Source organism: Sceloporus undulatus, chromosome 4 (genome assembly GCF_019175285.1).
Source record: "Sceloporus undulatus isolate JIND9_A2432 ecotype Alabama chromosome 4, SceUnd_v1.1, whole genome shotgun sequence".
Taxonomy (NCBI): Eukaryota; Metazoa; Chordata; class Lepidosauria; order Squamata; family Phrynosomatidae; genus Sceloporus; species Sceloporus undulatus.
The window spans coordinates 221,624,920-221,649,261 of NC_056525.1; the positions used below are offsets into that span (position 1 = coordinate 221,624,920).

General features: G+C 37.8%; 1 protein-coding gene across 3 annotated transcripts in view; it reads left to right on the forward strand.

The window, feature by feature from the left end:
• VPS13B (vacuolar protein sorting 13 homolog B) overlaps positions 1-24,342 on the forward strand; it is a 485,868-nt gene that overhangs the window by 396,176 nt on the left and 65,350 nt on the right. For all 3 annotated transcript variants that reach the window (XM_042465697.1, XM_042465696.1, XM_042465698.1), the window contains 4 exons: positions 2,101-2,297; positions 4,793-4,974; positions 7,415-7,764; positions 23,549-23,710. In XM_042465697.1, coding sequence (XP_042321631.1) covers positions 2,101-2,297; positions 4,793-4,974; positions 7,415-7,764; positions 23,549-23,710 — 891 coding nt within the window. The remainder of the gene's footprint in view (positions 1-2,100; positions 2,298-4,792; positions 4,975-7,414; positions 7,765-23,548; positions 23,711-24,342) is intronic.

A 24,342-nucleotide genomic window follows, 5' to 3' on the forward strand; every position in this document is an offset into this window, starting at 1 on the left:
CACTAGCACACAGTTACTATCTTCAGGCTACCCACCTTAGAATTGATTTCATCTCTTCTTAGCTTTTAGTAGCAACTCAGTTCTCTTCACAGATTGCCATTGAAACTGGTTTAGCTCATCTTGAACAAGAGAAGCTCAAGCCATCACCCCTTTTGCCTTGCTGTTTCACTATCTGTGTGCCACTCCAGATTTTTTTTTTTTGCTGGTATTGTATGGAAGACCCAGAGTGTAGAGTGGTGTTTTGTTTTGTGTGTGTGTGTGTGTGTGTGTGTGTGTGTGTGAGAGAGAGAGAGAGAGAGAGAGAGACAGTATGTATGTTCTAACAGCACTCTGTCAGTGCCCCTTTCTTAAACTTTTATGTTAGCAGTGGAAGGAGCAATATCCCTGGAGATAACCATTATTTGAAATGTAGGTAAAGTATTAATCATGTTTTTCAAGACAAAAGGAATACAATTTTATTTCACTTATGGGACGCTTTCTAGCTCAACTAATATCCTCACTTCCCCTGCCATGAGTCATTTTGTGGAATATACTTGATATCCAAGTTTCAAACTATTATTTTTGGCAGCTGCTACTGCACAAAGCATTCATCTTCCTTTAAATTTCCCAAGCTGGGCCATTAGTAATACCCTGTATCCACCCACAAGAACAAATGATGTGATATGGTTAGAAATATACAGTTGAAATACGTTTAAATTCCCAAATCTAGTACCCAAAGCTCTCTTCCACTGTGAACCCTATGGGTTTCAATGGGACTTTCTCCCTTGCTCGCCTTTGTATATCAGGTTATCAATCTCCTTTTAATATTTCACATTATGAAGTTTGCTATTTTAGCATTTTGGTGATTCGCGAAATCCTTAAGGAGGTCACTGAAGAATGAATGTGCAGTTTTTATTTTATAACATACACTCTGTTTCCACTGCATTCTACATATTTGCTGACATAAAGAGCTTTCATGTCTTAAACACCTTAGCATGAAGTATTGTGTACAAAGAAATCTGCTTTCTGTTGCTGCCTTGTTTTTTAAAAAGTATGTTTTAAAAGCTTTCCTATTTAAACAGCTAAATAGAAAATCCTCCAAATAATTATTTGCCTTCCTGGTGTGTATAATAAAATTGGCCTAATGCTGGTCTTATGAGTAGTTAATTATGGTTTAGTCTGTTTGACTCCTAAATAACCTACATAGTGAAAATTCAAGATCCTTCATTTTGTTTATTTCAGTACTAGTAGCACATATTAATGGCATTTGAAGAGGGTTACGATGGATATTTGCCCTTCCCGTGGGATATGATATGTGTAGTGTGTCATATTTTATAATATGTCTTGCTGAATATCATGGCAGTGGAGGGAGGGAGAGTGAGTTGTGGAGTATGGTATCCTCGACATGCTGACCACATACCACAATTATTTTTGTTCTTGGATGAGCAATGGTGATACTTCCTTAATGGATGCTTAGATACAGCAGTAGTCACGATGAGGGTTAACAAGCCAATGCTGAATCTAGATAAGAACAAACTTTTGATGGTTCTTAGAGGTGGGATATCCTGTCCTGGACTGGGTCAGTCTTCCTGAAAAAAGAGTCTAAGCAGATAATTAGCTACTCACTGTAATAACTCCTGATCTCTAACAGATGTACAATGGGAAATGCTACTTTCTGTCTCCAAATTTTATTTGTACATGAAAAATTATATCAAAAATTTCAGTTACTTAAAGTGTTAGGAAAATGCTTTCTGGATATGATTTTGTCATTCAACTTTTGTAGAGTTTGCAACTACTTAACATCTATTTTCCTTGTATATTTGTATAGTAATTTGGATGACTTGTATATTGTTTTTAGTAGTTGGTTGCAATATATACAGATGATAGTTAAGTGGATAAAAGCCTTTATTAATATCAAATGGATTAATATTAAAATTCTGGAAGAAATATTTAAGAGTGTGACTGAAGAGATGACAGCAAGTACAATCATTTACTATTTCCCATTTTTAAAAAAGCAATAATGTAGCAGTTATAAATAATACAGTATTATAAATACATGGGGGGGGTTTCGGTTTGTTTGGAAAGGACATGCAACTAAAGTTTGTTTTGTGAATATTACAGATTCCGTGCAGCTTGGAATACTGGGATGAGCTCCAGAAAGCATTTGTTGCTTTCAGAGAATTCAGCCTATCAGAAAGCAAAGTTTGTGAGCTTTCACTGCCTACTATCAACCTAATTACAGACCAGAAAGAGCTTGTAGCTTCAGATCTTTGGAGGATTGTCCTAAATAGCAATCAGAACTCAGGGGATGACCAAAGGTAATCAGACTTTGAGGTATTTAATGAGAGAGATAATTCTGTTATGGGGTCACAGAGGTAGATTGCCAAAACGGAATCATTCACTCTCCCCACAAAATATTTTTATGTCGTGTTCAAACTTACTCATTATCTAATCTGGCACATGCAGTGAGGAAGAATACATCATAGTTAAAACATTGTTGGTAAATATCCAGCCTAATTTTGTGTTTTTGTTTTGCTTCTTTTTCTTTTTTTCTCTAATAATCTGAGGAGTCTCTCCCCTAACCGGCTTTATTGTCACAACAACACTTTGAGATAGGTTAGGTTAAGAGATAGTGAATAGCATAGAGTAATCTAGTGCTTTCAAAGCGCAGTAGGGACCTGGAACCTGATTCTAAAGGTTTAATCTATTACTTGAACCACTATACTGCTTTTAGTTCTTAGGTTGAACACAGAAGCACCAGATGAGTTCTGTGCTTTTTGGCCTGTTGTCTCTCATGGGACCAGCAAGGCTTTGAAGAGTACTGAGTATGTTTCCTGATGACTTGTTTGAGTGAACATACAGCTGAAGATACAGATAGCTGTTGTTGTTGTGGTTACATATCCTGCCTTTCTCCCAGTATAGGAGTCTAGATATACGGATTCACCAAAAAACAAAAATCATAAATTAGTAGAATAGACAGCATAGTTCTTGGCTGTGTTTTGCCTGTATATATAATATACTAGAGTCTAGAAATTAGAAAATGGATAACAAATCAATAAAAAATTGAGCATCTGGTTTCCATTGATCATATCAGGTTGAAATGATCTCTTCATGTTAATTGCAAAGGAATGCATTTTCATCACTGAGAAGTTAAGCATTTTAGACAAGGTTAATTCCTATGAATCTGGGACTGTCACAAAATTACCTTTGTGGTTAGCTTAGGATCACAGAAACATGAACTCTTTGGGAAATGGATGTAAAGCTTGTGGAGTTCAATTAACTTTTTTTCATCAAAGCATTTAGCAATGTAGTCAAAATTGTTGCTGTGTGTTCATTTGGGACTTGCCACTCTGATTAATATTTTATTTAAAAGTATTTTCTAGAAAAGTTTTTGTCAGTGACAACACTGACAGTATGTGGAGAGTTAATGTCTACTGCAATTGTCAAAACAAGACTCCAAGGGTACTTTCAGGTATTAAGAGATTACACTGGATATTAAGGGGGATCAGAATTTTATTCCTTAAACAGCAGTACAGTACCTATGCTGCATAGTTGAGCTGTTAATGGTCCCCAGCATTTCACATAAATCCCTTTCTGTGTTGTTATTCTTCTGTTCTTTGTATAGTATTGGCCTCCCAATTGTTCTTATTCTTGTTAGTCAGAATATAAATATATATTACTGTACATGAAGACAATAACCTTTTGAATTTATTAAACTTAAATGCCCAGAGGTAACCTATCGTCTACAATTCATTTATGTATCTATCTCTCCGTCAGGTATCAGTGGTGGCTACATTAAACCCTTTGATATGTAGCTCTCCATAGCTCCCAGTTGCCACCTCTGCTTTAACCACTGCTTTTTACCTATTTTTCTTACCTTTACCATATTTGCAATTAGAAAAGCAGTGTACGAGCCCCTATGATCAGGAAGCCCTATGAAATGCTCTGGCACCCACTTGCTCCTGAAATTGTTGCTATATTTATTGCCAAATTTCAATAGTAGAAGTGGCAGCAGCAACATAATAAATGGTTGGACAGTGTATTCTAGGAGATCTGGGGCTGTCGTATCCCCTGCAAGCCTTGGGGACATTTCCTGTTCCTGAAATACACAGAGAGAGAGAAAGAGAGAGAGCTCTCATTATGTTAGTCTGTATAGTATTTCCAGCACAATCTTATACATGTCTTCTCAGAGGTCTCAAGGAAAGGGTGTAGGACTGCAGTATTAGAAACTGGGATGTGTTTAAACTTGTTTGTTGGTATCATCAATTATTACTGGGAGACAGGGCAATAGGATATTACGTTAATTATGAAATTACAGCTTTAGAATTTTGTTTTAACATTTAGACCGTGCCACATTTAAATTGTTTTCTTTCTTAATGATTGGCTGTCCAGTAGTATTCACTGTATGCAAAAATGTGAAGAAAAGCATCATCTGAGAAAAGAATGTCATTTCTTTGCATTTAGATTTATAAATGCTGTACTGTATTTCATTCGTTGCTGAAATTAATGCAATGAAATTATGTTTAACTGTTGTTGATTTCTCAAACACTTCCTGTTCTAACAGCTAGCACTAGCATTTTAGTATACTATTTAATCTGTTCTCTTTAATTAAAAGGGGTAAATGAGTTGAAATAACAATCATGCAAGGTCTGCTTAAAGGTAATGTGTGCACAAGTTGTTGCAGTTAGCTAAAAAACAAGTTGGTAATTTCTGGGAGGGGGGTGCCCAAAATCAACAGTACAAATGGCCAAATACCTCGATTAAGTACTAGGATATGTTGAAGCAATGCTCTCAACTATATTTTCCTCTTCAGCACCGAAAGCGAAACAGGCTCCCAAAGTGCTTGTGACCAGCTTGTAACTCCTACGGCACTAGCAGCTTGCACCAGGGTGGATTCATGCTTTACCCCTTGGTTTGTGCCTTCCCTTGGAGTTTCAATCCAGTTTGCTCATTTGGAACTCCACCTTTGCCATCATCTGGATCAGTTGGGCACAGGTATGTATCTTGCACTCATGAGGGGAAGCCTATAACTGTTTCTTTTACTTTTATTCGTCATCGCCCCACCTGCTTTATATTTGCAGTTTCTTTGTTTCGAGAACCATATGCTCAGATAACTTACACCTACTTATCAGTAGCAGGAATGTGTACAAAAGAGTGTTTGGATTCAGTAACTGCAGAAGGTGCTGCATTTTCTAAGCCCTGACTAATGGTTGCAAGTGCCCCCTTCACTTTATTCTTAGCTATCTGATAAAGTAAATTCAGTTTTTTAGTTTTCCAAAAATGATGTACTACTTTTACATCCTTTGAGCAAAGAGATTCTAAAGAATACTCTAAGAATTGAGAACTTGGTTGTTATAAAAAGAAGGGAACAAGTCATCTGTTTTTGTTCAGTAGTATGTGCTGTTATGCTGATGTTGATTTTACTTGAAGAAATTTTGTTAGATTGTCTGATTTCAAATAATGCTTTCCAGGAAAGATGGACAAATATCTACTCTCTTTTTAAAAGTGGGGCTTTGTGCTGAAGTAGTTTGTTCTTTTTCAGGTAACTAAATATGTGAATAACAATTTTTTTCTAACATAAATATTATATCATCTTGAAAACAGTGACTTGACACTGTCTTTGGTTCTTCTGTGTCCCAGCTGATGAATCCAAGTCCACATTTGGAACATTATATTTGACAGACAATGAGAAAAGCAAAAGCAGCTTGGACCAAACACAGCTCATATTAGCATATGTAATTCTCTTTTCCAGAAAACACTATGCTAAGCTGCTGTTAATTATAATTGTTTTCTTTGCAAGTTTAATCACAGTGGGACAATTCAGTATACACAACTATGGGTATTGCAGACTGACTCTTAAGTCAACTTAATAACCATTTATTTCCAGGAATATGATTTTCCACAGATTAAAAATAATCTGTTGTTCTATAATTTGGGTAGTCATTTTCTTGAAATAATGTATCTATCTGTATGTACCTTTAAGTTACCTGTAGATGTATGACAACCCCATTAATTTCATAGGGTTTTCTTGGGCAAGGAATACTTAGAGGTGGTTTTGGCAGTTCCTTCCTCTGAAATATAGCTTACAGCACCTGGTATTTGTTGACAGTCTCCCATCTGGGTACTAAATAGAGCTGACCCTGCTTTGCTCTCATGATCAGATGCAATGTGGTGCCTTTAGATTATTTAAGCACACTAAAACAACATAAGCATGATCCTGCTTAGGCCTGAGATGGTTCTGTCTCATGATGCTTTTTTTAGAAATGCACATGATAATGGGATATATTTAAAACAGTTCTACTTTTCCATTTCCCTTGTGCATTTATTAGCTGTTGAGCCATACAGCCATTAACAATTTATTTTTCATCAGCATCCAGATATGCTGAAGAACTAAACAGATGTTGCAGATGAGTTTATCCCCAATGTTCTCTTAGGCCTAATTTGCTCTCTGGCTTTTGCCTTCAAGTCAGAGATCTGTGATTTGGGTCTGGACTTTGTTGTTCAGTGGTGATGATTATTTTTACTCTTATTACCATAGCCATTATCATCAAGATTTACTTCAGTAATAGTCTGTTGATAGTAACTAATGGCTGTTGTATACTGCTAACTTCCTAGAATGCTAGTTTTTGTACAATACACACAATAGTTCTTTTTTTTTTTTACTTTGCACTGCACCTTTTTTCTATCAAAGGGATGTATGTAAGATTCCTAGGTAGTCTCTAGTTTTGGCACTGATTAGACCCAGACCTGTTGGAGTACAATAAGATTGCTACTTCTTGTAACTTTATGACAGGAATAAGCAATGTGTTGACCCTCACAAATATTGGACTACGCCTCCCGCAATACTCTGTCTTTGGCCATGCTGCCTGCACTTTATAGGTTTTATAATCTAAAACACTTGGAAAGCAACAGCTTGCCTATCCCTGCTTTAGACTGTTTCCTGGGTCCTATGCTTAAATGCATATACCCAAAGACAAAAACGCATAAGCTCTGAAAAAACAAACTGGGCTCAACCTGGTGGGTATGAACTTTTAAACATAGATGATTAACATTTGATTTGTGACTTAGAAGAAAATAAATGATAAAATCAATTATATGAGTGCTTACAGATAAACATGTCCTTGACAGAACAGATAAAATGTTTTTAATTTTTAGCAAATAGATTTGAATTCTGAATATATTAAAATTATAGACTTCATTTTAATTTCAAATATGGCTGTGTTGGTTTCAAGAGAGGATTTGCCTGTAATTTTAACTACTACATTAAGCTCATCAAATTTATCTATTGATATAATTATAATTTTTAGTATAAAATACATTGATCTGATCTAGAAAATGTGTGGTTTGTTCTGTCAGTTGGTACTGTGCTCATCAATAGATTCTTTTCCAGTTTATTTTATTTTGCATTATGGATCTTTTTTGTTTTGTTCTACAGGAACACCAAAATTCCTTCATCCATTTACTTCTGATAAAAATGTGCCATCTGAGCTAGAGTACTTGATAATTTCATTCAAAAAACCACATATCTATTTAAGGCAGTGGAGTGATGGATCAGTCTTCAAGGAAATCCAATTCTCTTCTAAGATTGACTGCAAACATTTGGAATATAGAAACCTTACAATGCAGGGTGTTGTAAAGCCATTTGGTGTGTTTGGTCAGGTTGCCATTTCTGGAAATTTAGTGGAAAAGTTATTGGATGCAAATGTGATGGTGGATCCAATATTTATCAGCTTTGGACAACATGCTGTTTACTCTCTACATAAAACTATTCAAGCGTGGCAACAGGTAAGGCAAATAGCCAAATGTGAAATGAGAATGTCAATCTATATACTCTAATTGAAGATTTCTAAGAATGGGAAAGATTGTTAAGATACAGGGAAAATATAGGGATAGACCAGCTGGCAACAAGTAGAACCATAGATGTTAATGAATATAAATTGGGAGAACAGGCAAATGCGATACATAGAATCAGTTTAAATATAATTTGGTTCTAAATGAGCAAGTTTCTGGCTTCTGTATTCACTCCTCTTCTTGTACATTTGCATTTAGCTAACACTACTACTTTAGTAGAAACCATAGTTTCTGAACCAGCAAGCTATTGTTTGCAATTTTTTTCCAGATCATAAGTACAAACTTTGATTTAACTATAGTTTGCAATTGCATTTTGGAGAGCAAGTGCAAACCATAGTTTTCTGCTTCAGATATAATAGTAATAAGTTCGTTTTGTTTCGGTATGAACTAAATAACTACCTCTGAGAATATGAGAATGGATAGGTCATGGCTCCCCATGGTATGTCTCTGATTCTACAGGCCATTAAGTGGATCTCAAGAGTGGAAAGAGTGGAAACCCAGCCAGCATTTTCTACTGATTCCATTTTCTGTTGCAGCCCCTGTTCCCCTTCCATCCAAGGACATCCCATGTGCCAATCCCAAAGAGCAAGAGTTTGTAGTTCTGTTACTGTCACATAGAACATGATTTCAAGTTCCATTGGCTGAATGGATTTTGGATGGATTTAATCCTGTGTACTAGAGATCAGAATCTGACCTAATGAATCATTGTATTTTTTAAAACTTTTATTTATTTAAGTTCCATAAAGAATACTAAATCAACAACAACAAAATGTCAAAACAGGCTTAGGGTATGAATCAACAGAAAAACACATATAAGGGACGTTTAACAAACGTTTCAATTAGAGTGGTTATCTGGGGAACATTGTACAGTTAGGATGAACACAGAAGTTCACTGAGAGAGCCTTTCAGTTTCAAGCAGAAAGTATCTCCCCATAAATCAGCTGTTCATGAAAGTAGTTTGGGCAAATGTGAGATAGCAATAACATAATAAGAGTTTACTAGTCCTCGTAAAAGGAGTGTGATTTCTTTTGTCCGTTACAAGAATTAATGCTATAGGAACGTTTTCCAAGTAAACTTCTGTTCCAAACTCTAGTCCACCATTGTTTCAGAGTTAAATCTTTTGTATTCCATCTGACTGCTATTTCAGTTCTTTCAGCAGCCAGAAAAAGGCAATAAGGTTTTTCTGTTTAAGAGCACTGTTTTCATTGGTATACAAATGGATTAAGAAAAGTACAGGACAAAAATGCCTGGTTTGTTTGTTGAAAAGTGAGATCTGGCTTATGACTACTGCCAAAAAAGTTTTAACTTTAGGACATTCTATCCACATATAGAGACAGGAACCATTCTGTTTGCAGCCCCTCCAACATGATGGGACATTTTTTAGCTATTCTTGATATTTGGGTGGTAATTAAATACCATCTGTGAGTCCTGATTAGAGTTTTGTTGAGGCCAACATAATACAGTAGGCCCTTGGTATGTGCTGGGGTTTGGTTCCAGGACCACCCGTGGATACCAAAATCATGGATTCGCAAGTCCCATTAAATACAGTGGCATAGTAAAATAGTGTCCCTTACATAAAATGGCAAAAGCAAGGTTTGCTTTTTGAAATTTATATTTTTGGGGAATATTTTCAAGCCATGGATGATTAAATCAAGGGATAAAGAATCTGTGGATATGGAGGGCCAACTGTATTTGAACCAAAGAAAGTGGTAGGTATTTCAATGGAATATAATTTAGAGTAGAATGAGTGAAATTCATAGATGATCTCATTAGTGGAAGTAGCCTGATTGCCTCTGGTGAATATTATGGAATAAATTGTTCCTTTCTCGGCCTGTCTTTTCTCTACTCTAGCTAAAAGGTGGAAATTCTTATTATTGAAGATGGAGTAATAAGCTTTTGTGTAGTCAAGTGAGGCCTGAATTTTCCTAGCGTCTAAACCAACTAATTCTGATTTTTTTGGTGAAGTACTGTCAGAGTCACCTGAGTTTTTATGAATTTGAGATAGTCATGAAAGTCCCTGTATCAAGGATAACCTTATCAGATTTCCAAGCTTTTTCCTAAGCGGTCCTTCCTGAATGAAGAGTCTACAGAGGACTGCTTTCAGTGTGTCTCAGAGGAGAGCCTCTGAAGTGGATGAGTTTTTGTTCTCCTGATAGAACAATTTAATAGTCTCTTGTATGTGCTTTTTGAATTTGTCTGCCAGGAGGATTGCATTAAATGCCCAGAATTTTGTTTTGGGCATTGTAGGACCGATTTTCCAAATTAGAGTGATGGCTGCATGATCAGAATAGATCATTGGTTCTATTGAAGCATCGTGTATGTTGTTAAGGAGAGAATTTGAAGTGAAGAAGGAATCAATTCTAGAATATGCCTTGTGGGCATTAGAAAAGATAGTGTAGTCTATCATGCACAACTCTCCATGGATCATTTAGGTTGGCTTTTGTTGTTACATCTGATAAGGGGGAGTAGTGTCATCTGAGTTTCTTTGGGCAGTGGGACCTATCCAGGTAGTGGGTTCCTAATGAATCATTATAATATAAATCACTTCATATTTATAAGTTAATAAATCAATGCAGTATATAATGGACTACGAGGGGCAAACTGCCTGTGAAGGTGGAAATGACCCCTCTTTAGATACAGGTGATGGTGACGTTAGTTTTGGTAGCTGTTAATTTTGTCAGAAATAAACAATGTAGAGGTTTTAATCCTTTCCTTCATCTCCATGTCACAGATTGAAATCACCTTCCTCAAAGCTTCTATTTATACAGCTAGATGAGGGAGGGGCACTATCTCCATTACATTTGATGTCTGGCATGTGTTAGTTACATTTTCCCTTATTATCTAATTGAAGGTATTCACTACATAATGTATTATATTCTGTACATGCAAAAGTAATCACCCCAAATAATCAAGTATATTAACATTTTTGCAGTTTATTCAGAATGCCTTGAATTTATTCAGAATGCCTTGAGTTATCCAGTCCCATAAGTACTTCTCTTGACCAATCCAAATGCTTCAACAAAGTTCTGTGCATTAATTACCCATTGCAAACTACAATAGTAAAGCTAGAAAAGATAAAACATCTGTTTCATATCAGAGTTTCTTTTTTCAAGGCATTCCATGGTTTTCTTATTGTAAAAGGACGTTCATAAAACAAGAGCTAGTGTGATTTAAATCTTTACAGCTGGTTCAAATATCACTGTGAAAAAAGAGTCTTTGTAGCTCCAATTTCTGCTTTTTGTCATATTTTGAGCAATGTGCTTAACAGAAAACAAGCAAACAGAATTTTGGATGAGACCCATTATGTATGGACTGGTGGGGCAGCAACTACTGCAAAATGGCCTTTAGAAAGGTCTAGCGGTTTGTGAAGTTAAAAAGTCTCTCAGACAGCATATACATAAAAATAAAATGCAGTGTATAAATATTTAAATGTTTGAGACCACATCAGAGTGTGAATGACTGACTTGGACTGCAGGGTGCCTTAAAGGAATATTCTGAGTTGGAAACAACAAAACTGTATATTTGATTAAGTAGAGCCATATGTTACGTAGCAGACTATTCCTAACAGGTACATTCTGTGAATGATTGGGTCTGAATTATACATGGGGGTGGCAGTGTTCAAATGGCCCACAGGTGGATACGCTTCTGTAATTGTTGTCGTAATTTTCTTGTTTCCTCTCATGTCAGGAGTTCTTGCCACCATCTTCTGATGTGGTGGGTGGGTCTTGATTAAAACCTCACCCTAGTTTTTCAATTAGGGGACATCGGATGCAAAAGTGGATTCAGAACTGCTTATTAAGGTTAATTGTTAGCAACATGTTCCTTATGTGGCTTTCCTTCTGCCTCATATCAAATTATTAACTTCCCACTGCTAAGTGTTATTTAGTGTTTAGCCTTCACAATCAATACATTATGCTGCCAGACAAAATCAAGAGCTCCACCATTAGTCAAATTCTTCACATTTTCTAACCGAATATCAGAGACAAGTAATTTTGTACACAGTGTAAATGGGAGCTGACATATGAAGCATAAAGCAATTTGGCCTTGCACCTTTAGGTCAAGAGTTCAAGATTAACAGAAGCCTCTGTCAGTATTTGTTTCTCCCAATATGTGGGAGAATTTTTTTCTCAAATCATGATTGAAGTTTTAGAAGTAGATTAGGCTTAAAAGACATCATCAGCCTCTTTGCTTTATAATTCTGGGTCACATGTTGAAATCCCAAAATGATGGATCTTTTTCTTGCAGGAGAGACTAATTTGCTTCTATAGGTGACTGTTTCGTAGTCCAAGATTTCAATCTTACAATGCCTATTTGCTTGATAATGTGTCTCACTTAACTCAATGGGACTTACTCTTGTGTAAACCTGTATAAGGTTACACTGTTATATCTAGCAATGGAGAATATCTTCCAAAACATGGGTTATAGTCCAAACCTTTTTTTATATGCTTAATTCCAAGCACCTGTCTAATTCTCTAATTTAAATTGATTGAGCACAAACATTTTAAATGCTAGGCAGATCATGTTTAAGTGTTGGTAATAAAGCGTATGCCTTATTGAATACCAACCATTGAAGACAGTTCTAATATTCTTGAAAGTTTGTATTCTTTTGCCATAAAAACGTTGGTCCCTCCCTTATGAAGTTTGAGCTGTAGTGATTTTATTTTCAAAAACTATTTAATTGTATAGCAATACTTCTCAAACTGATGTAATGGATTGGAAACTAGTTGTTGCTCCTTTTCAGTCTCAGGTTGCCAAGTCTCAGAATCTGGCTCTGAGTCTCTATGATCATTTCCAGGTTGAAGACAAGAGTGCAAATTCTCCAGGTTTTGTGGGCTTAGCTCCGAGCCAACGGGAAGGACTATATATAGATCTCCAGCTCAGCTATAAAATAGCAGCTTGCTACCATTTGCAATCGTTAATTGATTTGTTGCTGCAATTCGCAAAGCCTGTCCAGAGCAATGGTTCCCAACCTGGGGGTTGAGACCCCTTTGGGCGTTGAACGACCCTTTGACAGGGGTGGCCTAAGACCATCGGAAAACATATATTTCCGATGGTCTTAGGAACCGAGACACTCACACCCAGAATCCCGCACTCCCCCTTCTCCTCCTCCTCCTTCTCTCCTCCTTACCTCAGCAGTCCAGAGAGAAGTGGCAACCTGTGGGTCAAATTCTTATTTTTATTTTTATTTTTTTTAAAAGTAGTTTCCCTATAGGCTGAAAAATGCAAGCTCACATTTAGAAAGTGTATACATTGCGCATATCAGATATTTACATTACAGTAGCAAAATTACAGTTATGAAGTAGCAGCAAAAATAATGTTATGGTTGGGGGTCACCACAACATGAGGAACTGTATCAAAGGGTTGTGGCATTAGGATGGTTGGGAACCACTGGTCCAGAGTCTTTATTCAGCTAGCTCCCTCTTACCTCCCAGTCATTGTAATGCTAAAGCAAACCCTACACTCTTGTCTGTATCCACCTTCTGGTCAGAAGTAAGTAGGCTAAATTAAACTTTCCTTATCCCAACTTCCTAAGTAGGTCAGAAGAAATAATACCCTAATTTTACCTTGCTTGGGAACAGCAGCTTTAGCTAAGAGTTCTATCTTAATTTTTAAAGAAGAAAATAAATTTTGTGTGTGTGTGTGTGATTGAATTGTTAGAGCAGGATGACTGCATCAATGGAATTTCTATAAGTCTTAACTACTGATTGATTCAGTGGGTCTCTTCCAATTGGGACTAAGCTAGATTTAGCCCATGATTCTAAGAAAAAAGGGAAAATAATGAGTTACCATAGAACAAATGTGGTACTTTTAGCTATTCTCAGTCTTGCACAAATAGACATACTTTCAGTGAACACTCTTTAGTTAAGGGAACAACTAGATCTCCACTGGCAGGGAGTGGCTGTCAGTAACTTGTAATTGTTAACTGACAGGCAGTGGAGTAAAAGAGTCCTAGATACCAGTAGCTTTCTTTTAGAAAATGCAGAACACTTTACCAGAGACACTCTTGTTAATAGCTTCTTAAGTGTTACACAAATACTTAAGAGTTCATTTTTTAACAAACATGAGGAAATCTACATTCTATCGCATCAAATTTCATGTGGTGGTTTAATATTTTTAAATAACACAACAAGTGCAAATGAAGTTACTTCATTGATGTAACAAGCAGTGTTTTGTAGTTATTTATAAACTTAAGATCATTTTAAAGCATTTCTAGAATCATTTTGAAAAGAATATTGCAGGTTTTATGCCATCCTTTTGACAGAGGGATTAAAAAGAAGCAGCAGCAGAGCAACAGAAAGTAATAGAAAACTGCCCAGCAATGCATTATTTAGTACAGTAAAGGGTAACTGTTAACAAGTTACTTTTAAACTTTCCCTTTCTGCAACAGATAGAGAGGTTATGGAAGGGAAGGAAATGATATATTCAGGGGAGGGTACCCAGAACCAGCAGGTTGAAGATGGCATGCCTAGTATCTCTTGTATGCCAAAAAGAGGCATGCCAACAGGAGGAGGTAGAAGGAGAGAGGTATGCTCACTTAGTATTCTAAGGAAGAAGTGCCAGTGACAAGGCTTAATTAAAAACCCTGATTTTTCATTGTAACTCCATTGTTATCTTCTCTGTTTGCTGCTATGTCACTTAGTGGGACAAGGCTTCTCTGCCTTATGTATGAGAGAAGAAAACAACAAAGCATCACCTTTAAAAATAGTTTCCTGTTTTAATGACTGTAGGCTTTTCTCATTGACTTGGTGAACAGCTGTGGGAATCTTGCTGGTTGAAGTAGGAAATCGAAATGCTTACAGAGAATAAATAGATAAAAGGACTCTATACTTACTCAGAAGCATCCACATCTAACAATGAAAGGACATGAACACTGGTAAACACCTTGGAAAAAATTAAGTCTTCAGTTTGAGGAACAAGGATACACAGAAACAGAGCGAGAAGATTTTTCCCAATTTTATTTCCTCTGTTCCTCCTCTTTCATCTGTGCACAGAGGAAGAATGGCATATTTCCTTATCTTGACAACTTGCTACCTATCCTTCTTGCTCGTTCAGACCCACCTACCCTTCAGCATATGCATGCCCACAGCAGTTTTAGTTGACCTGTGAACATTATATAAACTAGTTGGAGATGGCCATTTTTGCATGGTCCTGTTTTAAAGATAAGCCAACAAAGCCACTGTATGTTGGTACTAAGTTTAAAGTCAGGAGTTGTGCTGATAGTCACATGCACAACCTTATAGGGTTCAAGAGGCTGCAGAGCAAGGTAAAATATACTCCAGGTCTGAGTTACATCTTGCTTGTTGTGCTGCACAGATGAAGAAAAATAGAAAATTAAGCCCAATGAGTCCATGTGCAGAGGGACCGCTCAACTCAACTATGGTATCTACCTTTGTAAATAGTGTAGTATTTTTCTTTTGAAAGAAAAGGACTTCATTCCTCAGAATCTTGTATCTTGATATGTCCAAAATGTTTCCAGTGGTGGAAACATTTCAAAACATCGTTCCAGAAACAACAGGAAGGAGACTAGTTTTTCAAGAAGGCATGGCAGCTCTAGGTCACAGAGCATTATAGCAAATATTCCTATTTTATTCCAGCCTTCTTTCAAGCAAACTTAGAGTAGGATTCATAGAGCTTTAGCTTTACAATAGCCCTGTAAGGTAGACAAGGTGAAAGGTAATAGTTGTTCAAACCCACCCAATAAATTTAATGGATCTATGTGGACTTGAAATGGGGTCTCTTTGTTTCAGTTCAACATGTTGTTCACTACACCCACAAGAAAGTTCTGTAACTAGAAACATAAATGAAAAGACAGCTGTATGTTGAGTGAAAGTCTATAGTTCAGGAGTGTGTTTGGTTTGTTTTTCTCCCTTTCATTTCTCACAAAAATATCTGAAATTCTCTAGATTTCCCAAAGGGAGAATAGAGAATTAGGAATCTTGTTGAGAGGATGGTGGTGCTATTTCTCTAAAGCTGCCCTGCCATAGACAGCTGGGGCTGCCTACTGTTGAGTCTTTTCATTTTTATATGTTTTATTCTGTAAACTCTCATTTTAGGCTCCTGTGTTTTTTATTCTTATGTAGTCAATTCCTGTTGAAAGCCTATTTGGCTAATTTAGTTTCTTTGAATGTAGTGACTAAAGCTCAGCACATATAGGCGGGTTACAGACGGGCAAAAAGGGGTGTGCTCATGACGTCATGAAGGTATAGCCTTTAGACGGCCCTTACCTGAATGCCGCCATGAATGCGCCACCTGCACGCCCCAAGCGGGAAGAAGTGGCATTAAAAAGGTGCTGCTTTTTTCCGCTTCTTTTCTATATACTGTGCAACTGCGCATCTCCGTCTTTAAGCTGCTGCACCGGTACGCCAGAATTGTTACGCCGCTAATTTAAGTTGCCCATTTAAAGGCTCCGAGTCAGCTGTGTCGCATAATGAGTCGGGGTCCTGGAACATGCGCAGTTTGCACCGAGGCTCTAATTAGAGCGTCAGATGCCATGCAGATGTGGAAGCTGCAGCACAGCTGCACTCTATTTTAATGCTCGTAACCCTAACCCTAGAGCAACATGTACGCATGCGCTGCTAGAATTGTGGAAAGTTTGGAATTTAAAGTGAACCCCTACACACATTCCTGTGCCATTTTCACCTAACCATAAAAAAAACGCTAAAACTTTAAATATTTACATATGTACAAGGGAGGTGATGGGGAATGGCAGGGGGACAGCAGTGGCAGCGGCGACAGCTGTGGCTGTGCATTGCAGATTCAGCAAGAGCGCGGGGACCAAAGGAGAGGAGGCATCCAAGATGCTGGTGACACTGGCAACGTGCAAGCGGACAAGGATGCCAACACCAGCTGATCACCAGCTGGCAGGAGACTACCATTGTTCTTGGGTAGAGCGAGGGAAAAAGTTTAAAGGGGCCTGGGTGCTTTAAATGTGCACATATGCTTTCTGCCGCCGGTGCTGACTGCCGCAGCTGTGCATCCGCCAGCCAGCAAAAGAAAAAAAAGCCGCGTTTTTGGCTGCCCGTGCAGAAGCTGCCTCTCTCTTTGCAGCGTCCTGTGAGGCGGCGGTATGGAAGCTATGGGTCAGAAATGGCCCCAGGTGAGGCGTCTTCACTGCCCCCCGTGTGGAAGCCCCATACACCTGAGCCACGCCCCCGGGGCGGGCGGTCTGGAGGCTCCGTATTCAGCAGAATACACCTTCAAGACGTCTTCCCCTGCTCGTCTGTAACCCGCCATACTCTTCTTACTAACTAGGAGAGTACCAGTCATCCTTACTCAACATGACACACACACTACATCTCCCAGAATGTCTACCAAGTCATGCTGGCTGCAGATGATGGTATTTGTAGTTGTACACATCTTGGGGTTACCAGTTTGGGGGAGGGGAGAGAATCTAAGATGTTGGGTTAAGGTGGCTCAAAATCATTTACAAAGCCAATGGGTGTAATGAGCTTTGTCTGCTTTTTTGTTATGGGAAACTGAAGTTTCTGATAACTGTCTTTTTATCTGGGAATTTCACTAAATGTGATGTGGAATGTGAAGTTCCACAACTCACCCAGACTTCTTACTGCTCCTTTAATCCACTACAAGTATGGAAATATTTGCTAGGGATATACAAGTATAGGCTCCCATTTCTTGTTCCTTGACCAATTTAATTAAGAAAACAAGAATTCTAGCGTCAAAGGAAGATATCTATTTTGTACGGTCAGAATGGATTAGGATGTTGGGTTGTGTCTACCTTCTCATTCTTGACAGAATTTCCCATACCCACCCACCCCAGATGTGCTCTGAAGAGTTGGAGGACTCTACAGCAAATTTGAGAAGCGTGCAGAGGGATTGTTGCTTATTCTGTGGAAAAACAATAATAATTCTCTACTCTCAGTTTGTCCAAAACTACAGTAAGTCTCAGTTTGACCAAAAGAAAGGGGAGGGAGGAATGGCCTCACAGTAAATAAAACAAGATGAAATTACAGTTTCACCAAGTGAACTTCAAATTTATGCATATATTTATTACCTACTTGTTTTATTTCTTAACCACCTTCTTCATCAAAAAGATTCCACAGCTAAGTACAAAAGTGCAGTTTATAAATCTATAGAACTTATTCTGAGAGACTGCATCTTTGCTAGTAGCTCAACACTGGACACACTGATTGCACTATAGGCTTGATGTGTACCATGAAGGTCCAGTCTCTTACAGCCTCCAACAGGTGCTTAACATTTTGCAGACTGTTCTGTTTCTGTTCTTTAGGTTAGGAATAGCAAACTGCTATATTCCTGGAAGCCACTCTTTTTACCAGATGGTAGTCTTGGAGCAGAAGTGTATAGTGCTTTACAAAGGTGACCCTTCTAACCCCCTCAACTTAGGAGGCTCCATATACATTTGGCACCATCCAGCAGTGAGAACTTCACAGATACACAGCACATGTGCTCTGGCATAGTGCTACACATAAATATCTACATTTATCAATTACATAATATCAGTGCAACATAGAAAAGATGAGTAATACTAAACTGTGGAATCTCTCTTCAATATACTACTTGAAAGCATTTTGCCATCTCTTTATGGTTCTTGTTGCCACTGAAACATTCCATATACAATTATCTACTGTAAAAATAGCATATTATTTTCTTTACATCAGTAAATTGACAATAAAACTTCAAATCAACCTATTCCACTGAGATAAATTTTAAACATCTTGCAGTGCTATGCTTCCAGTCCCTCTGTCTACAAATTTAACAAGAAAATCCAGTAGATAACTGCCTTAGGGGGTGAAATATGTTATATATTCTTGTTTTACTTTAACATACAAAGATCCTTAGATGTTAAATCCTTTCTTTTTAGAAGAATTTTTTATAAATCTGGAACAAGAAAATCCATGTTTGTGGGTACTTCTCTGAGCATGTGGGTATGGCAATCTGACAATACAAAGTCATAGATCCACCATTAGAGAATGCCAAAACAAACTATGCTCTGAAGTGACACCAGGAATGTCAGTCTTGCTTTCTCCCAATACTACTGCACGCCATACATATAGATGCTTAGTAGTACAATTCACTGCTTATAAAACGTGGATCTTTGGTCATTCTGTTGACTTTTTCTGTGTGGAGCATCTTAATGAGAACAGTGTCAGATTAAATATTTTAGATGATATTATTGCAAAGATCCTGTGAGTCTGGAAGTTCCAAATGAGACTGACTTTATATCCAGCTCTACCCAAGCTACCTTGAGAAATGTTACTGAGCAGGAGTAGTAAATAGAGTGGGTATATATATGTACTACAAATAGAGGATAAAAGAAACGACTAAGGATATAGAAATGGTCTAGCTGGGAAGAATACAAAATAGATTTTCATATGATTGCTTCCCCTTTCTCCATTCCTTTATTCTTTCTATGGAAAAGAAAGTAATGACGCCAAGGAGAAATGCTGAGAAAACACAGGAATGCAGGGTTTGATTTTTTTTTTTAAGTACATAATGGAAAAAGGAATATACACATTTGTTTATGCAGTTATCATAGAAACCAAGTTCTTCTTGGTGATATTCAGGCTTCATACAGATGTTAATGTATGTATCCAAGGATAATTTTGCATAACTCTGAAAAATTAATGGATCACATACTTTATACACCTAAGAACTGAACATTTGGCCCTTCATGTTTGTCAAAGTGAAGTGTTGACAGCAGCAGCTACCAAAGCGAGCTCTGTGAAAAACCAGTGGCCAAGAAAGCGTTGGCTAGCTAAAGAGAGCTGGCCCTCACCCTTGCTTTTATATGCTGCTATGAGCTCATTGGCATTTTGCTGACAGATCCTTAAAGTAATTGTAAACAAAGAAAGATCCAGTCTGTTGGTCATGGAAGAAGATGCTATGAAAGAAAAGGAAACTGGGAAATAAGTCCAGCTCTAAGAGTGAAAACCATAACAAAGCTGACAAACAACCAAACAGAAGGGAAATGGTCAGAGGGAGACAAAAAAGACAAAGAAAAATATAAAGTGAATAGAATGACAGGAGTAAGAGTGAAATAATATGATATGTTACTTTATTGGATAGGTGATGGTCATGAAATTAGACTTTTATTTAATAAAGTAACAGGATAGACCTCGAATGACCTTTTACGGGCCAAGGCTAATGGCCTTTACTCTGTTCTCATTCTTCTCGATTTGTCTGCAGCCTTTGACACTGTTGATCACTGTCTCCTAATTGACATACTCTCTGACCTTGGGTTCTCAGACTCTGTTCTCGACTGGTTTAGATCTTACTTGTCTGGCAGATCTTTTGCAGTAGTTGCAGGGGTCAGACTTCTTCTTCTGTTCCCTTATCTGTTGGAGTTCCCCAGGGCTCTGTTCTGGGTCCCCTTCTGTTTTCTCTCCACACACTGTCCTTAGGAAAACTCATCAGCTCTTTTCGTTTTTCCTACCATCTGTATGCCGATGACACCCAGCTGTATCTTTCTGCCCCTGACCTTTCTCCAAGGCTTGAACAGCAAGTTTCGTCCTGCCTCACAGCTGTCTCACAGTGGATGCACCATCGGCGTTTGAAGCTCAACATGTCCAAGACGGAGCTTCTTGTCTTTCCTCCTAAGCCCAACCTTCAACACTCCTTTTCTGTCTCTGTGGACAACATTTCCATTCAACCAGTCCAGCAAGCCTGCAGTCTTGGCTTTATCTTTGACTCTTCTCTATCGTGTATCCCTCAGATCCAGACCACAGCCAAGGCTTGTAGATTCTTTTTTGTACAATATTGCCAAAATCCGACCATATCTCCGCCTCTACTGCCAAGATCCTGGTCCATGCCCTAGTGATCTCACGACTTGATTACTGTAATGTCCTCCTGGCTGGGCTTCCTCTTTCTCACTTCCATCCTTTAATCTCTGTCCAGCATTCAGCTGCACGCATTATCACTTCCACCCACCGCTCTGACCACATCTCTCCTGTGTTGGCATCCCTTCACTGGCTCCCTCTCCCTTTCCGCATTCAGTATAAGCTCCTGCTGTCGACATTCAAAGCCCTCCATGGACTGGCCCCTCCTTACTTATCAGACCTTCTTTCTCCTCACCTTCCCACCAGGGCCCTCCGTTCTGGTAGTCAAGGGTTCCTGTCCCAGCCCAGGATTTCCTCTGCCCCATCCCGGATTCACCCCTTTTCACTTGCTGCCCCTCACTCCTGGAACCTTCTTCCCCCACAAGCAAGAGCCATCACTTCTTTAACCAGCTTCAAAACGGAGTTGAAAATCATCCTGTTCCGAGAAGCCTTCCCAGGCATCGCATAATTGTCGCTTACTATCTGATGTTCTGTTGTTGACTGTTTATCGATCCATTTCCTGTATTGCTATGTACTGTATATGTATTATCCTACTTGTGAGTATGTATTTTCCCTGGATAATGATTAACCTTCCATTTTGAAGCCAAGCCCTCCCTTTAGTCCATCTGCCTTGGTCCAGGCCTTGGAGGTTGAGAGGAACTGCTGGACCTCTTACCCTTTCCCGTCTCCACTCCCTTCTCCTTCTGTGTCATGTCTTTTTAGATTGTAAGCCTGAGGGCAGGGAACCGTCTAACTAAAAAGATTGCATGTACAGCGCTGTGTAAATTTACAGCGCTTCATAAATAAAGGTTAATAATAATAATAATAATAGAAACATCTTGCATAAGTGGTAGGGTTAGAAACTTGTTAACAGACTTGTTACAGTGTTGCCATGTGTTCTTCTACTGGCTTGAAATTATTATTGTAATTCAAATATTACCCGGATTAATGAATCTCTGAGGATTTAGTAATTTGTCCAAGACTCCTAATGTATGGACTTTGGACTAAGTCTGTTGCAACTGGTGGAAAGATATCCAGTGTGCTCTTTGCTTCGGTCTGATCACTCAGTGAAGATTGAAACCAAATACAAATTACTGACGTAGGATGGCAGTGACATATTTCCACTATTTTAAATTGAATTTTGAGAGTAGATTGAGAGTAGCATAATACTTTCAGGCCTAAATCCATTCATTAGTTCCTCCTTAAATAGACCTGTTGAGTCAGTGTGAGGTTTTTACACTCGTCTAAGTTTCATTGATTCTGTTGATTCTCCTCTGGTTGAGACTGCTGGATTGAGGTTTAAATATCAGAGATATATAATTTATTTGAAAGAAATTTCATGGATATGCAAAACTATCTTTCACTTCCATGTTTCCTGCTTCGTATGCACTTTGGCACAAGAACAAGAATGCTGAAGCATTTTGGGATAAAGTAATTCCATTATATAGGATGAAGCTTGTGTCTCAGTAGTCTTCAAGATTTGTTTTCAACTTTAGGGGGCTCCATTGTTATTTTCAGACTTTTATTTTATCAAGTACATGAATTTGCCTGTTCTAGTCTACTGATTCCTCTCGTTTATCCACAGCCATTGTCCATGCAGCTGCCAGGGTAATAATATAATGGTTACTGCCAGGAGAAAAATAAAGATCATTTTTTTCTCCAAAAAAGAGTATCCAAAAATGTGTGGTGTTGATGATTGTCATGAAATAGAAGAATATGTTGACCAATTATTTACATAAGTTTCAGAATGATTGCTATTTTGTCATGTTTGAAACACTCTGTTAACATCATGGGATGGGAAAACACAATCCGTTCATCCTTTCGCTACAAAAAACTGACTGAGCTCTTTAACATGTTTTCACACATCCTGGCACAAATGGACGTGACTATGTTTTATTTGCTTACATCAGTGCAACAGAGCATTCCAGAATCTCTCTGTGAACAGTATGGCTAAGCCCAGTTCATGAAGTGAAGTCAGTTTTTAAAAAACAAAGTGAAACCTAAGCTTGACGTTTTAACATTTGACATTTCTGCTTTAAATTAGGGGAGCATATTTGGGTGTATGTATGTAATTAAATGTCAGTAGCTAAATGCAAATTTCAATATTGCTGTTGTGATGTAAGGTTTTTTTTATTGTTTTATTGATAAAAAACAGTATACACATCTAAAATTACACCTTACATACAAAGACGTATATATATTGTTACAATGAAACCCTAAACACCAAATCCCCTACCCCCCACCCGTACGACTGTGACTAACATACAGTAATAGATAACCTAATACACACTAACATAAACTTGGACATAACCACCACTATCACAAATATTGACTTCCTGAAGCCTACTACAATCTTCCTGTATCTACATAAAGAAAAAAATTGGTAATTTAAATCCTCTCTGACATTCTCACAAACAGAGAAACTTACTTACTACTTTAATTTAAATGGTATTTCTTGAAATATTTCCTAGGCTAAACCTATAACCAAAAAGAAAAAACCAAATCGGAAAATGAAACTAAGTGATGTAAGTTTTTTTAAAAGGTCTCCTAAATAGAATTTTTTTTCCTAAAACATCACACTAAATCTTAAAATAGCAATTCAGAACATTTGTCTGTAGTATAAATGGTATGTTATTTCCAACACATGTAGAGCTGTTGATTCAATTCAAACAATCTTTTAAAAGTTGAGATTCCATTGTCTTTTTGGTTGTTTGTGGTTTACAGTTCAAGAGGTATAAATGAAAATACATTTTGGGGACCCATAAATTGCTTTGCCATTTAGGATATGGAAAGAAAACCTTCTAGAAAACCTTGTGACAATTGAGTTTTTTTGGTGTAGGAACTTTCGCCACTGGGCAGACAGCTGCCAAACATCTTGCAATTAATCTGATACTTGTTTGGCTTTCATATTATTTTCCTTTCAGAACCAGTGCCCCGAGGCAGAAGAATTGGTCTTCAGCCATTTTGTAATCTGTAATGACACACAGGAGACACTGCGGTTTGGCCAGGTGGATACTGACGAAAATGTTTTGCTGGCTAGCCTCCACAGTCACCAGTACAGCTGGCGTTCTCACAAGTCCCCACAGGTATGTGAGAAAAAGCCTTACAAGTGCAACAATTGTTAAAACTGGAGGGTGTTTTAATAATTGATTCTGGTTTTTATTCATGCATCCAGCTATCTGTAGCCTCCCAGATTCCAGCTGGGGTCACATGCTTTAGCTGCAAGAGACACAAAAGATAAACAGTAAGGATGAGGAAACCCAGAAGTGTTTAGATTTCATTGAAGTTTGGAACTGTGTACCCATACCCTTTCCAATTTTTAAAAAAGAACTTTAGGCTTCTGAAACAGAACACAGCAATTTAAGGGGAGAGATTAGTCTTCAGGTTTTTGGATGTTGATCCAATGTCAGCACAAAGTTCTTTTGCAATTAAAGCATCCTAAAATTGAAGGTTAAACCACAAAAATAGTGTTTGAAGGAACATAATCATATGTAGAATAGGCTCCTTTGTTCTATAAGAGCATTGATATTCTCCACAGATTATAATCCCTTCACAATTTTTGTGGATTTCATAGATATGCATAGAAATCAACATGAAATGAATCTGTGTCCATTTTTCACTTGCTTTTATAGAATTACATGAACAAAAAGACCTGATGTAGGGTCGTCAAACAATGCAACCTACCCAGGGTTTTTTTTTCTGGTTAATTCCTTCATTG